This window comes from Aphelocoma coerulescens, chromosome 1, assembly GCF_041296385.1.
Source record: "Aphelocoma coerulescens isolate FSJ_1873_10779 chromosome 1, UR_Acoe_1.0, whole genome shotgun sequence".
Classification (NCBI taxonomy): Eukaryota; Metazoa; Chordata; class Aves; order Passeriformes; family Corvidae; genus Aphelocoma; species Aphelocoma coerulescens.
The window spans coordinates 77,933,526-77,946,466 of NC_091013.1; the positions used below are offsets into that span (position 1 = coordinate 77,933,526).

Consider the following 12,941-nt stretch of genomic DNA (forward strand, 5'->3'; position numbering starts at 1 on the left):
GTGAGGAGGCAATAGATTGGTGTGTGCAAGACGTACCATATGATTCTCGAACTCCAATAACGAGCTGGGAGTCAAAAGCTTCTCCTAGTCTTTCAGCATGAACTAGCTTCATTGCACTGTCCTGAAGTCTATTTTTTATATTTGAAAATATGGATTCATTCCACGTATCTAGCATGAGCTGCATATCAGAAGAGAAAAACAAAATCCTGTCAGAAAGGTACACGCAGACCTAAGTTTGTGCAAAAAAATACAAGAGATCAGAGACAGAAATTGAGCCATTTATAATGTAATTTTCAGGTCATACAAAGCAGTTCAGCCACATTAGAACTTGATCTTGCTCTGAACTTGTTATAGAAATCATATTCAGTCCACATGCTAAATTTACTTTATGTAATTGGACAGCTGGGGAATGAGTCTTGAATGCATGTGTTCATTCCATTATTCTGTATTGTTTCTACAGTTCTTGATAATTGGTCAAGTAACTTTTCCAGCAACACAATGTGTCAGGAGTTGCAATATCAGGGGCAACTTTTGAGGCAAACACCCAAATATAGTTCACCATTTGGCAGGTGCAGTCTTAGACAAAACTAAAAGCTCAACTAACACCATAGTTATGTAAAGAAGAAGACTGATGGCTCTAAATTGCATTAATCCAACAAGAAAGTTCAGTATGCAAGTAATGCATATGTAGTTTATAAAAAACTTCAGATCTCATCTAAGCACCGCAAAGTTTTAAAATTATTTATGGAGGCTCTTCTCAAAATCTTCATCACTCACTGTGTCCCTTTATATTCCATTGTGTGATTCATTATTTTTGGTGATTGCTACTGATGCTGCTGTAAATGCACTGCATTACACCTGACCACCATACCTGTGCCCACCCAAGCCCCTTTAGCTGCTCAGTAGTAAATACTTGCTACATATTTGCTAAAAATCCTTGTTTGCTTTTAATCTTCAAGTTACTGGAGTTGTTCTTTTTTTTGCCCTCAGATGCTGGATCTGGCTCTTTCTATATGATACTGAATACCCAATGAAATTATGCCAAAGCTTAAAAGATGATTTTTTTTTCTATCCAAGTAAGGCCATTTCATTGCTTTAGAAGAAAGCTCAAACTTAAAAGTACCTACAAACTTGACAGTAACTGCTAAGAATGTAATTTAAGCATGGTATTTGTCAGTCTACACTGGCAGTGGAAAGCAGGTTGGAATAATAAAATTTACTAATGCAAACTTTACCTCATGACTATGAATAAGCTTACTAAAAAACACAACATTGCATGGCAAAGTTAATAGTAAAGATTAGATGATCTTATTCCATTATTGCTTTGTAAATTTTAGATTTTAACACAGCTAGCACCTAATAAAAGTCAGATTTCAAGAGAGTTAAGTTTACCATACTTTATTCCTAATTTTTTCCATAACTGTCTCTCAGCTAAATTTCCATTTCTGACACTGGAGTCTTATGTGTTGGAAGAGAATGTTTAAAACATTGCAACATTCATAGAAGTAAAGCTTTATTTGATTACACTTCCCCAATTACTTTTCTCATTACTTTAACTTTATTGATGTAAACATTATGTTGCATTGTTTAAAAGAGCTGAAGTGAGTGAAAACTGAAGAAGAAACAGTGAGAATGTCAAGCAACCTGGCATGCACATTAACAGCTTTGTCATGGTCAAAGGGCTTCTAGACATTATGGATAGGGAAGTTTTACAGAGATATTTGAAGGAAAACACACGTCACTTTGGGCGACTACATGAAGAACTTCTCAAGCAAGGGAAGGGTTTCCACAAGGGACTTTTTAGAACAGAGAATAATGCTATAAACAAGAAAACCTTCAGCAGTGAATATGAAATAATGAGACAGGTTGGAGACTCCGGGTTTTCATGCCCCAGACACAGGCTGGCCCTAACTGGACCGCATATGAGAGACAAGATACCTCCATCTGCTTCAGTCCCGACTAAAATCTGAATTGTTAGAAACCAGTTCTTTCTCTTACATTCTCCTCACTACTTTGTCCACTCCACCTTGTTTTTTTTTCTTTAATTTCTTAGTTTTCCTACCTTCTGCATAAAGCAGAGTCAAGAGCTCAGGTTTGCCACATCTTGGGGAGTCTAAGATTATGTGCTTTCTCCAACAAACAATGAAAACTAAAAAGATAATTTGAGGTGGCAATTCCTCTCTGCTGCTGTTTTCCTTTTCTTCAAGAGGTACAGAGGACAAGATGTCAAAATAGGAGGGTGAAGGAGAATGGAGAAATGATCAATAGCTCAAAACAACTAAAGTGTGTGTTTGGGGAGGGTGGGTAGGGCAAGTTCTGTGAGGGTGGGGTGGTGCACTGCTCCACACCCCACCCACTGGAGCCTGGAGCCTCCAGGCCAGCCCCAAAGTGGCTACCAAACCACTGGCACAGTGGAAGCCCCATCTGTGTGGAGGGACCAGAGCAGATAAAGGTGTCCCACTGTGTTGGATCTTACAGCAGCTAAGATCGTGCTGGATCCCAGGTGGTAACTATTGATCTTTATCTTTCTACCTCTCATAAAAGTTTGCTATTCAATGTCCTGAGAAGTTTGTTGTCTTCTCCTGTGCTCTGCCTGGCAGTATCAAGGTACTAAAACCCTTTAAAACGCTTGCTGAGCGAGCTTGGGACATAACAAAGGGCAAAGAATAGAACTTTGCCCAAAGTAAGGAATTCAAACTATTTTGCTCTTCCCATCCTGGAGAACAATTAAAATGATCTTCAGTATCAAATGAAAGACTGCTAGACAAATTTCATTTCTCTACAGATACTTTCTGCAATGAAAAGGAAAATGAATAATGTTAAAGGACAACACTCTACAGTTGGTATGCTTTGTTCTTCTTGTAATAAAAGACTAAAGCAATTTACAGGACCATTATTCACTGGACTCAATACTGAGCACTCCATACTCAGAGCCCTAAACTTTCTTTATGTCTTTGATATGAAACAGTAAAATGATCATATCCACAAGATTCTGTATGTCCCATCTTGTCATTGATATGACTGACACTACTATGACTGCTTGGAAAAAAAAAGGGGAAATTAGGAGATCAATAGCTATAATTAACTCAAGATGCATTTAATTGGTCATTTATAAAATGCAGAGATATGCCCAAGTTAAGATTCTGGCCAAGGGATATAAACCAGGAGCAGAAGAACTATTCATTTATCTGTACAGGTACACTCACTACTCACAGATACAGAAAAAATACACGAATTTGCAACTATTTACTATTCCAGGGTTCAAGTCATAATTAAAAAAAAAAAACCCAAACAAACCCAAAGCCCCCCCCCCTCCTTCCCCAGCTTTAGTCACATGAACAAAACTGTTAATAACCAAAGCAAACTGGGGAAACAAAGTCAAACTATTGTGGAGAGGGAAAAACAAAACCGCTGTGGGGCCGTTCTCCCAAAGCAAAGTGATACATCAGGTTACAGGATTGGTGCAATTCCATCTTGAGCTACAGAATCCCCTCAGTGCTGCTACTGAGGCCAGCTGTGCAACAAAGCTCTCTGGCAGTACTGCTCACTCACCTTTCGAACAATGCTGTCTTCCACGTTGGACTTCTTGTTGCTGCCCTGCTTGCCCATCAAAGTGATCTCTAGCTGACAGAAGGGCTTGGGCAGAATGTCGCACTGGGTGAAGAACTTGCGCCACTCCACGATGTAGGCTTTGAGTAGAGCTGTATCATCCTGGTGACTCAGCACCCTCTGTAGGTGGGGGAAGCAGAGGAGGTAACTTATAAATCAATTTATGCACAAAATTTATGGGTTTTGTTTATGCTGAAAGTAACTCCCCATATAAAACTCAAATATACATATATATCAGACTAAGAAAGTCTACATATTGAAGTGCCACTTAGTTTCTTGAAGTAGTTATTTACCCATGTCATATGGGTCATTTCTAAAGGGCAAAGAAAGATAGCAGCAAAAAAGTATTCAGTAAGTTCAAATTTTCCAAATTAACCTTTTTTTTCTCCTTTTAAGTAATCTGCAAGTAAAAAATTAAAATCTTTGGTCTAAAGGCATGTGATATAACAACCATATAAAATAATTCAAATTAACATAAACCTGTAATGACTATGTAATACTCTATACAGTGACAAGTCTTGATTCAATGGCATCTACTAACCTAGGCCCAGATAGTTAACATGTACATTTCATTAAAGCCTGAAAACTTAGCTACAGTGTACACTGGCTATCATAATGCCAAAAAACCTGTCTATCAAATGACAGCCAACACAGACCACATCAAAAGGCCTCAGCTCAGCATAACATTTATGCATGTAAGCAGGTAAGCTGTAGAACTTAAAAATCAACACTTATGTGCCTGGTTATACAAAGGCCTCTATAGAAAACTCTTTTCCTTGAAGCAAAGCCATAGTGGTATAAATCACTTCATTAAAGAAAGGAAAAAATAAAAGTACACAATCTTTCTAAACCTTTGTCATGGGATGCTTTAAATTTTTTTTTTTAATTTCACAACTCCCTCTTTTAAATCCCCCATAGCAAAAGATGTTTTCTGTAGTATGTGTTACAAACACAAGAATTTCCTTTGAGTCTACTGACAGTTTCACTCGTTTGGAGGGAAGCCCATAAAACTGGACAGCTAAGCTTGCTGAGTTGATAGCACAGGTATTTGTAGTACACTGCACATACGGCTTATTTTAAAGCCATCCATGAACATGTCAAAATAGCACTGAAGCTATACAAACTTTTTTTTTTTCAGACAGTAATTTCTTATTCCTGGAAAAATTCTGCCTTTAGAAGTTTTCAAGTGGAAGAAAATTCCATAAGTACTGTTGGATAAACAAAAATAATGGTGCGATTTGTATTTTTTTTAATATAACACAAAAATCACTGCCCATCCTAGCTTCAAGCACTGTGAGAAAACAATGAGCCAGGCAAATGCTCAAGGCTCTTCTTTTTGTCAAGAGAAGTTTGCAGGGTAATTAGGATCTCCAGAACATCATAAAATTTCAAACAAAAAAGCAATGCATTTAGATCCAACAAAAGTCAGAATCATTTGGCTATTTTTCTAGCAATGTGAATAGAAGTTATGAAACGTTAAGAACTTACTGCTTGTGCCTGTTTAATAAAATCAAGGATGTCTTCCTTCAGAGCTTGATGGATTTTTGCTGGACCTTTATCATCCCACAAGCAAACTGCATGTACATCTCTAGAAAACAATTTATCCACCTTTTAGTAACAGCTACTCAAATTTTAATGCTGTAATGTATGAGGCCTTAACAAATTCAAAAGGTCATAGTTTCAGTATGCCTAAGAAATTAATACACTTTTAATCTGCCATTGTTAACAACACAAAACTAGATCCCAGTGACACATGGGAGAAAGCATGTTTGGGGAAGAGACTGAAGCTTTAAGAAAGTCCTGGAAGCAAGTAACTGCAACCTATCTAGGAAAAGGCTGTGGTCAAGATGATGTATAAGACAATTCTGTTTTCAGTACCTCTCCAGTAATCATTATTGAATTAAGGACAATTTTTAAAGCTTTTCTTTGACAAAGACAGAAATCACTTGCCAGTAGCAGCATTACTACTCAGCCCATGCTATTCTAAAATGCTATCATTAACATGCACCCTTCTGACAGTTTCACAATCCAAGCACTACAACATCCTACAAAGAAAATAGACCTTCCTCGTGAGAAATTTGAACCCTGAGGGACCAGGTAATTTAAAAGACGATTTAATTAGTTTAATAAGATCACTCAAACATTTCATGGCAGTGGTAGCATTTTCAAGTGAAACATTACTGGAGAAAAGTTACTAAACAGCACTGCAAAGCAAAATTCTATTACTGAGTTTTAATCAACATTCAAATGAAATTTTTCCTACCTGACAGTCCAGCAAGGGTAACTTAACTCCTACTCTTTCCATACTGAAGACTAAATAAAGCAAGTCACACTCCTAACCATACATCATATACAACAAGCCTTTTTTTTTCACTCATTATCATCCTCTGGTTCTGCTTCCATCTTTCAGTAACAAGGCCACATCTTTGCAGAAAAACACCCATATAGTCTAAAGCTATTACTTTGTTCCTACTAAATCAAAACACTTATTTCAATACAAAAGCAGCTTTTTTTAGTTTAACTGAAAATACAAAACTTGCAAGTTGCTTTGGCACAGATTAAAGGGGCTGGCCTAAGGTTTACAGAGGTCTAACCCAACTGGTGAGACTTACACAACATCTGCAGGCAGAAAAGGTGTTACTGTATTTAGAATGTCACTGTTTCCTGACAGCAGTGAAAAAAAGCAGTACTGGATTAATTATACTCAAAGGGCATGTAGAAGACACCTACAGATTTTGCATTTTTATTAAGAAGCTTAACAAAGAACACTGTCCAAAAATATAAACCTAGGGAAGAGGGATCCTTTCCCTCAATAGCCTTAATTTAGCCATGAAGTTACTTAAGTTCTATTCAGTAACTCAGCTACAAGAAAAGCAATAAATATAAAATTTCAATTCCAATGCAGAATTACTGAACTAGTTATTAAAAATTAAAACAGTGACTCAGAAGTCAGTTCGTACCTTAACTATACCATGTTTCTGGCAACTACTACAGCAGAGACATAATTAGATATTAAAACCCGTTACACATTAGATTACCTTTCCTCTTGGCTGGCAGAAAAGCGTGACAGGTGCATTAAACTGGGTGCACAAAGAGTCACTACACTGTCCTCACCAAAAAGAGCAATAAAGACAGAGTGCAGCAAGACTGCATTTGAAAAAAAACTACTGTTGTGACAGATTTTAAGAAGCAAAAGGAGTGTCTGCAGATTTAAATTACGAGATAAATTAAATTTATATTTGAGGGAAAATAACTCCATTGAGACAAATATTATTTTAGATATACTTCTGATCTATCTTTTGTAACTCACTTCCATATCATGTTTGCAAAAATCACACAATGTATGCCACAAAAAAATCATCACCTAAACTTCTGGAAAAGCAACTTCTAGCTTTTTGGAAGGAAGAAAATGGCAGGGTTTATAGAAAGCACACATTATTGCAAACATTGTCTGAAAACTATTACATTTCATTCTCAGGGTACAAAACCATGCAAATTATACCAGTTAAACTGCACCACCCTGTTACTTCAGTTATTTTAGCAGTCATTCAAATCAGAATAATGTAACATTCAGCAAACTGCCTTTAAATGAATTTACTGACACAGCAGTAAATATTTTCTCTCTAATTCTAACAAAAAAGTTTATGGACAGGTACAAAACTTGTTTATTATGGTCAGCTGAGGTCAAAAGCTCTGCTGTTCTTTCTCCATCCTACTTGCAAAGACCTAAATCTCAGTGAAGTTCTACTTTTGCACATTTACAGTGATGGTGGCATGCTTACCACTTAATAAAACTTTAACTCGTATTTTTGTACTGTGTTTCCACACAATCTGTGTCACACGTAACTTCTGTATTAGTTCAGTAACTGTATTCCCATCATATAGAAGGATGTAAGATACAAACAAATTACTTACGAAAACAGATCAAACCACTGCTGTTTTGTGACAGACTCCTGACGAAGAAGTTTCAGAACAATTGGGCGCATGAAATCCCATTTGTCTTCAAACTGAAGAGAACCTTTATTCTAAAAGGAACAACAAAAAATATTGTTAAAAACCCAGTATCTTAAGTTATCACTGAGGATTGCAGTTTCTACAGTTAACAGAAAAATACTTTCTCAGGTGTCCCTCATAAACTAGCATTTAAGCTACGCCACCACAGCTGAACACTTTTCTCTCTAAGTATCATTTTAAGAAGTGACAGGGCTATTATTTGTTTCAAAGAGACTGCCAACTTCTTCATTTAATCACTGCATTAGCTACAATGCAACAAGTTCGAGCAAGTGTTCTTCAGCTGTTAGTGGAGTTATACACAGACAACATGGGTCAGCTTCACTGTCCCAACCAAGATACACGCAATGCAAGTCAGGAGGCAGTTGTGAACCTGTCTTGAATAAATTATCCTGACCAAAATGGCGGCCAGCAATCAGGAATCGTGTTGTGGATGCTACCATGTACCTTTTTTCTCTCACTGTGCATTTGGCATCAGCAGCAAAAAAGGGAGGAAGGAAGCAGAGTAACGTAGGAGCTGCTGTACCGCAGGCTCCCTTCCTGTGGGTTAACTGGCCACAAGGCCAAGACTACAGCTGGTGCAGATAAAAATTATTTACACCATGCTGAAAAACATAATCCAAGGTGGATTTTTCAAATTTACAATACAAATTAAGAGGAAAGCTAAAGAAATTAAGCGTTTCCATATAATTCTGATTATTCTGAAAAATCTCACCACAGTATACAGGCTAACTTCCATTATTTAAAAAAATCCAAACAACACAACAACTTGGAGAGAAAAACAGCAGTTCTACCATGTATGTTGTGATTCTATTTGCTTAAAGCTGCACATAAAAAAAAAACCCAAAAGAATACACTGATTGAGAGTTCTGTAGCAGAAAGACTACTGGTTGAGTTATCTGGAGGGTTTTGTTCCAGTGAACGGTTTACTTTTGAACAGATCACTGTCTTGGCTAGAAATAATACATTTGACACAATTCACTTTAAAAACAGCAACTAATATAGTCTAACTACTTGAAATTCTAACAAATGCACTGTTCTGCAACTAACATCTCTTCAGATAAACAAGCACAAGCAGCACGCCACGTTCCCTCAATCACCTCCTTTTGATTAATTTCTACATGGAAATTTACAATTAAATCTGTTATTTAGTATTCAGAATAAGCACAGTTTGGCAACTATATCCCCTGGTGTTCTCAAGTGCAAAGATACCGCATTTTCAAGCTATGAAGATGCAACAGGCACCATAGTAACTATTTTGACAGCCACAGCACAGCACCTGGAGGCCACACAGCATTGTGGTAGGTACTGAACACAGCTTTCATGGAATCAGCCCCTGTTGATAAAGTCTATAAATCTTTCAACATAAAAACATAAAACAACAAATTGTTTGCCTATTCAGAGAGTTTTACCTATTCTTTCCAATTGAAAAAAAAAAAGAAAGAAAAGCAATTTGAATGCATCATCTTTGAAAATCACCAACTAAATGCTTCCCCTATATAGAGCTAGCTTTACAATTATTTCCTAGTGTTTGATGCATTGCTCTAATATTTCCTAGTCCTGTGAAAATTGTTAGCTTCTCCTTCCAGATACTTCTGTTCCAAATCACTCTTTGAAGGATAATGAACTTAAAATATCAGCTACTGAACAGTGAGAAGTTCGAGAAAAGGCATTATAAAGAAAGTAAAAGCAACTTCCTCAAAAGTTTTCCTTTTGAATGAAACTTCAGAGAAGACCCCTTAAGTTTTTTGGAACAGGCAAAAAAATCTCTTCTGCAATTCTTGAGAAGTGCAATTCAGCCCTTCACCAAAACCAGCTGAAGATAAAATGAATGCTCTATCTTTTTGAATAAGATTAGTTTCACTGTAAAACATGGGGAGGAGGAGGACTGCAAACACAACTGTTTATATGATTTAGATTGTGATTACCTACTTAATCCTAAGAAGCACAAATAAAACTCAACTTCAGTTGTAAAAACCCTGTGTCCATTTGTAATCAACATCTGCCTACTTAAAAAGAATTCCTTGCATAAAGCTTGTCCTGAAATCCCATTAGAAAAATTTAGAACTTTGCTTCCTATAACTTTTTTTTTCACATTTCCTTCTTTATTCTTTAATTAAGCTGAAGATGAAATAAAATTAATGGATGAAAAATCCTACTCAACTAAACTATTCTTTAAGTTCAATAAACAATTCACAGAAATATAGGATAAGCTGAGTTGGAAGGGACCCACAAGGATCAAGCCCAGCTCCTGGCCCTGCATAGGACCATCCTCAAGAGTCACACCAGGTGCCTGAGAACATTGTCCAAATATGCTTCTTGAACTCTGTCAGGCTGGTGCAGTGACCACTTCCCTGAGGAGCCTGTTCCAGTGCCCAACCACCCTCTGGGTGAAGAACCTTTTTCTAATACCCAGCCTAAACCTTCCCTGACACAGCTTCAGGGCATTCCCTCAGGTCCTGTCACTGGGCACCACAAACAAGAGATCAATGCCTGCCCCTCCTCTTCCCCTCACAAGGAAGTTGTAACTGCAATGAGGTCTCCCCTCAGCCTCCTCTTCTCCAGGCTGAACACACCAAGTGACCTCAGCCACTCCTTGTATGGCTTCCCCTCAAGGCCCTTCACCATCTTCGTTGCCCTCCTTTGGACACTCTCCAATAGTTTAATGTCTTTCTTACATTGTGGCACCCAAAACTGCCCCCAGCACTCGAGGTGAAGCCGCCCCAGTGCAGAGCAGAGTGGGACAATCCCCTCCCTTGCCCAGCTGGTGATGCTGTGCCTGGTGCCCCCAGGACAGGGTTGGCCCTCCTGGCTGCCAGGGCACTGCTGACTCATGTTCAACTTGCCACTGACCAGGACCCCCAGGTGCCTTTCCGCAGCTCTGCTCTCCAGCATCTCATTCCCCAGTCTGTCCACATATCCAGGGTTGCCCCACCCCATATGAAGAATCCAGCACTTTCCCTTCTTGAACTTCATCTGGTTGGTGATTGCCCAGTCCTCCAATTTGTCCACGTTTCTCTGCAAGGCCTCCCTGCCTTCAAAGGAGTCAGCAGCTCCTCCCACTTTTGTATCATCTGCACACTTGCTTAGTGTCCCTTCCAGTCCTGTGTCCAAGTCATTTATGAAGATGTTGAAGAGCACAGGTCCTAAGACGGAGCCCTGTGGAACCCCACTTGTGACAGCTCTCCAATCTGACATCACCCAGTTCCCTAAAATGAACTAGCTGCTCACCCATCACATGATGTGTTTATCCAGCTGTGGGCTGGACATTTTTTCCAGAAGGATACTCTGACAGACAGTATGCAAAGCTTTACTGAAATAAAAGAAGATTACATCAACATCATCTAGGTAGATTTAGGCTTCCATAACATCACAATTTTATACAGTAATTACAGGAAGAAAGGGTGCAATAAATACCCCCTACCATGTATCATTCACATTCACTAATTCCATCCCTATTAGTGCATGAGAGAAAACAGATTTTATAGTAGAAGAGGAGGTCAAACACTGGCAATTCTTAGTTGTTACCAAAGTCACACATGCAATTTCTGAGGAGTATTTCCTGGGCATTTTTTCTTTCCTAGCTTGCTTCCAACCACAGTTCCAAAGGAAAGGTAAGCAGGACAGTAAGGCACACTTTGATGAAATAAAGTTACTCCACTTATCTTCTCTGAAAAGAGAAGGCTAAGGAGCCATTCTAGAGTTCAAATTTTAATGCTTTGAAGAATAACTCCACTTATGATATATTTTGTTTTAAAAGTCACTTCATTACATTTGTTCCTAAAGATTTCAAGTTCCATTTTAACGCTAAACTTTACTTGAAATACATACTACTTTACACATTATACTTTTCCCTGTTCTTCAATTCTATACATAAGCACTTAGATATAACAAGAAGGCAATACACCAAGACTTCACGTTGCTCTCCCTTTGATCCTTGAAATGTCTGTTTGGAACTTTCTTTGCTGCGTACTCTTTATTTCATGCCACACAGAAATTCAGCCTTCATCTCTGCCAGATGCTCTAAACAATATGGTAGAAAAGCAACATCCTCTAGGTCTTACTGTACATCTGATCTACATATGAGTAACATCTTCACCTTTACTACTTCATTGTTTTCAGACAGTATTTATACTAAAGCCAGTTCACAGAGGGATGAAGTAGGAAATACAATGTCCTAGACGGAAACAAGCACTGTCTGACTAATCTCTGCTACAAGCAGCTCTAAAAATCAGTGTAATGCTTGTAGCAAGTTTCTACTCAAAGCAGAAAAGTAGCCACAGGAAAAGCTTTTGTATGTAACTAACTAGCATGCAATACTCCCTAGCTTCTTAAGGATATCCTAAATGGAAACAGCCAGGAAGAAACAGACAAACTTAAAATACAGATCTGGAAACAGGTACTTCAAGTCGAAAAATTCAAAAACTTCAAATGTGTTTCTAGTTGTCAGTGACAAGCAGTTGAAACTGATGCAAAGGTAAGTAATGATTCTCATTTCATTTAAGTCCATGGAAAAACTGTTGCTTCCTTTGCTGCTTCTTTCCTAATATCAGGCTCATGCTGGAGTTCATCTTGCAAGGATAGACTCCTGCATTTGCTGGCAGCTCCAGTAATGCTCTACAATAGTGTCAAGATCTGCCAGCATGGATACAGCTACAGGTTTTCTTTGTGCTACAGTAAGCTGAAGTGCTTTCTGCTCCAGAAACTGCAGAGAAACTCAAGTGTCTTCATATCACGTGGGTGAATTGGTTTAGACTGTATCATCACTGCAAAGAGAACAAGTTACAAGTCCAACAGGGCCCCTGAAATGAAGTACCCCACTTGAAAGCGTCACATGTGTGTTGAGACAGAAAACTCTACGGAACTCTGCTGGAAATGGCTTGGTTATCTACCAGAAAGCCACTGCCTCAACGAGGGAGAGCAGCTCTGCTACAGGTAGGGTGGGCTCCAGCTGACCCTGTAATAGCTCTTACTGAAGTACTGCAGTATTTCCAACACATTACAGTTTGTTCTGTCTCACCAGGACTCAACATGGCCGGTCATGCTAATCTTGCATTTAAAGAAGGCTCTCCAAGAATATGCTTCTCACTAAAAAAAATGAATTTACAATTAGGAAAATTATGCACTAGTGGAGTTTAAATGATGTCCTTTAAAATTATGGCAGCCAGTCAGATTTGGATTCAGCTAGTATCTCTTAATAGAATAAGAAAGAAATATTTCACTCTATTTTCTCAACTATGCAGAAAGCTGAACCAGGATGGGGGACAACAAAAGAAAAAGCTCAGTTCCTGTTCATGCTGGCAAAACTAAGACCTGTCTAT

At 38.3% G+C, this 12,941-nt stretch overlaps 1 protein-coding gene across 2 annotated transcripts in view; it reads right to left on the reverse strand.

Annotated features, from left to right (window-relative positions):
• CUL5 (cullin 5) overlaps positions 1–12,941 on the reverse strand; it is a 34,652-nt gene that overhangs the window by 19,244 nt on the left and 2,467 nt on the right. For both annotated transcript variants that reach the window (XM_069014409.1, XM_069014417.1), the window contains exons 2-5: positions 7,525–7,634; positions 5,098–5,197; positions 3,553–3,729; positions 37–178 (exon numbers count right to left, since the gene is read on the reverse strand). In XM_069014409.1, the coding sequence (XP_068870510.1) occupies positions 37–178; positions 3,553–3,729; positions 5,098–5,197; positions 7,525–7,634 (529 nt within the window). The remainder of the gene's footprint in view (positions 1–36; positions 179–3,552; positions 3,730–5,097; positions 5,198–7,524; positions 7,635–12,941) is intronic.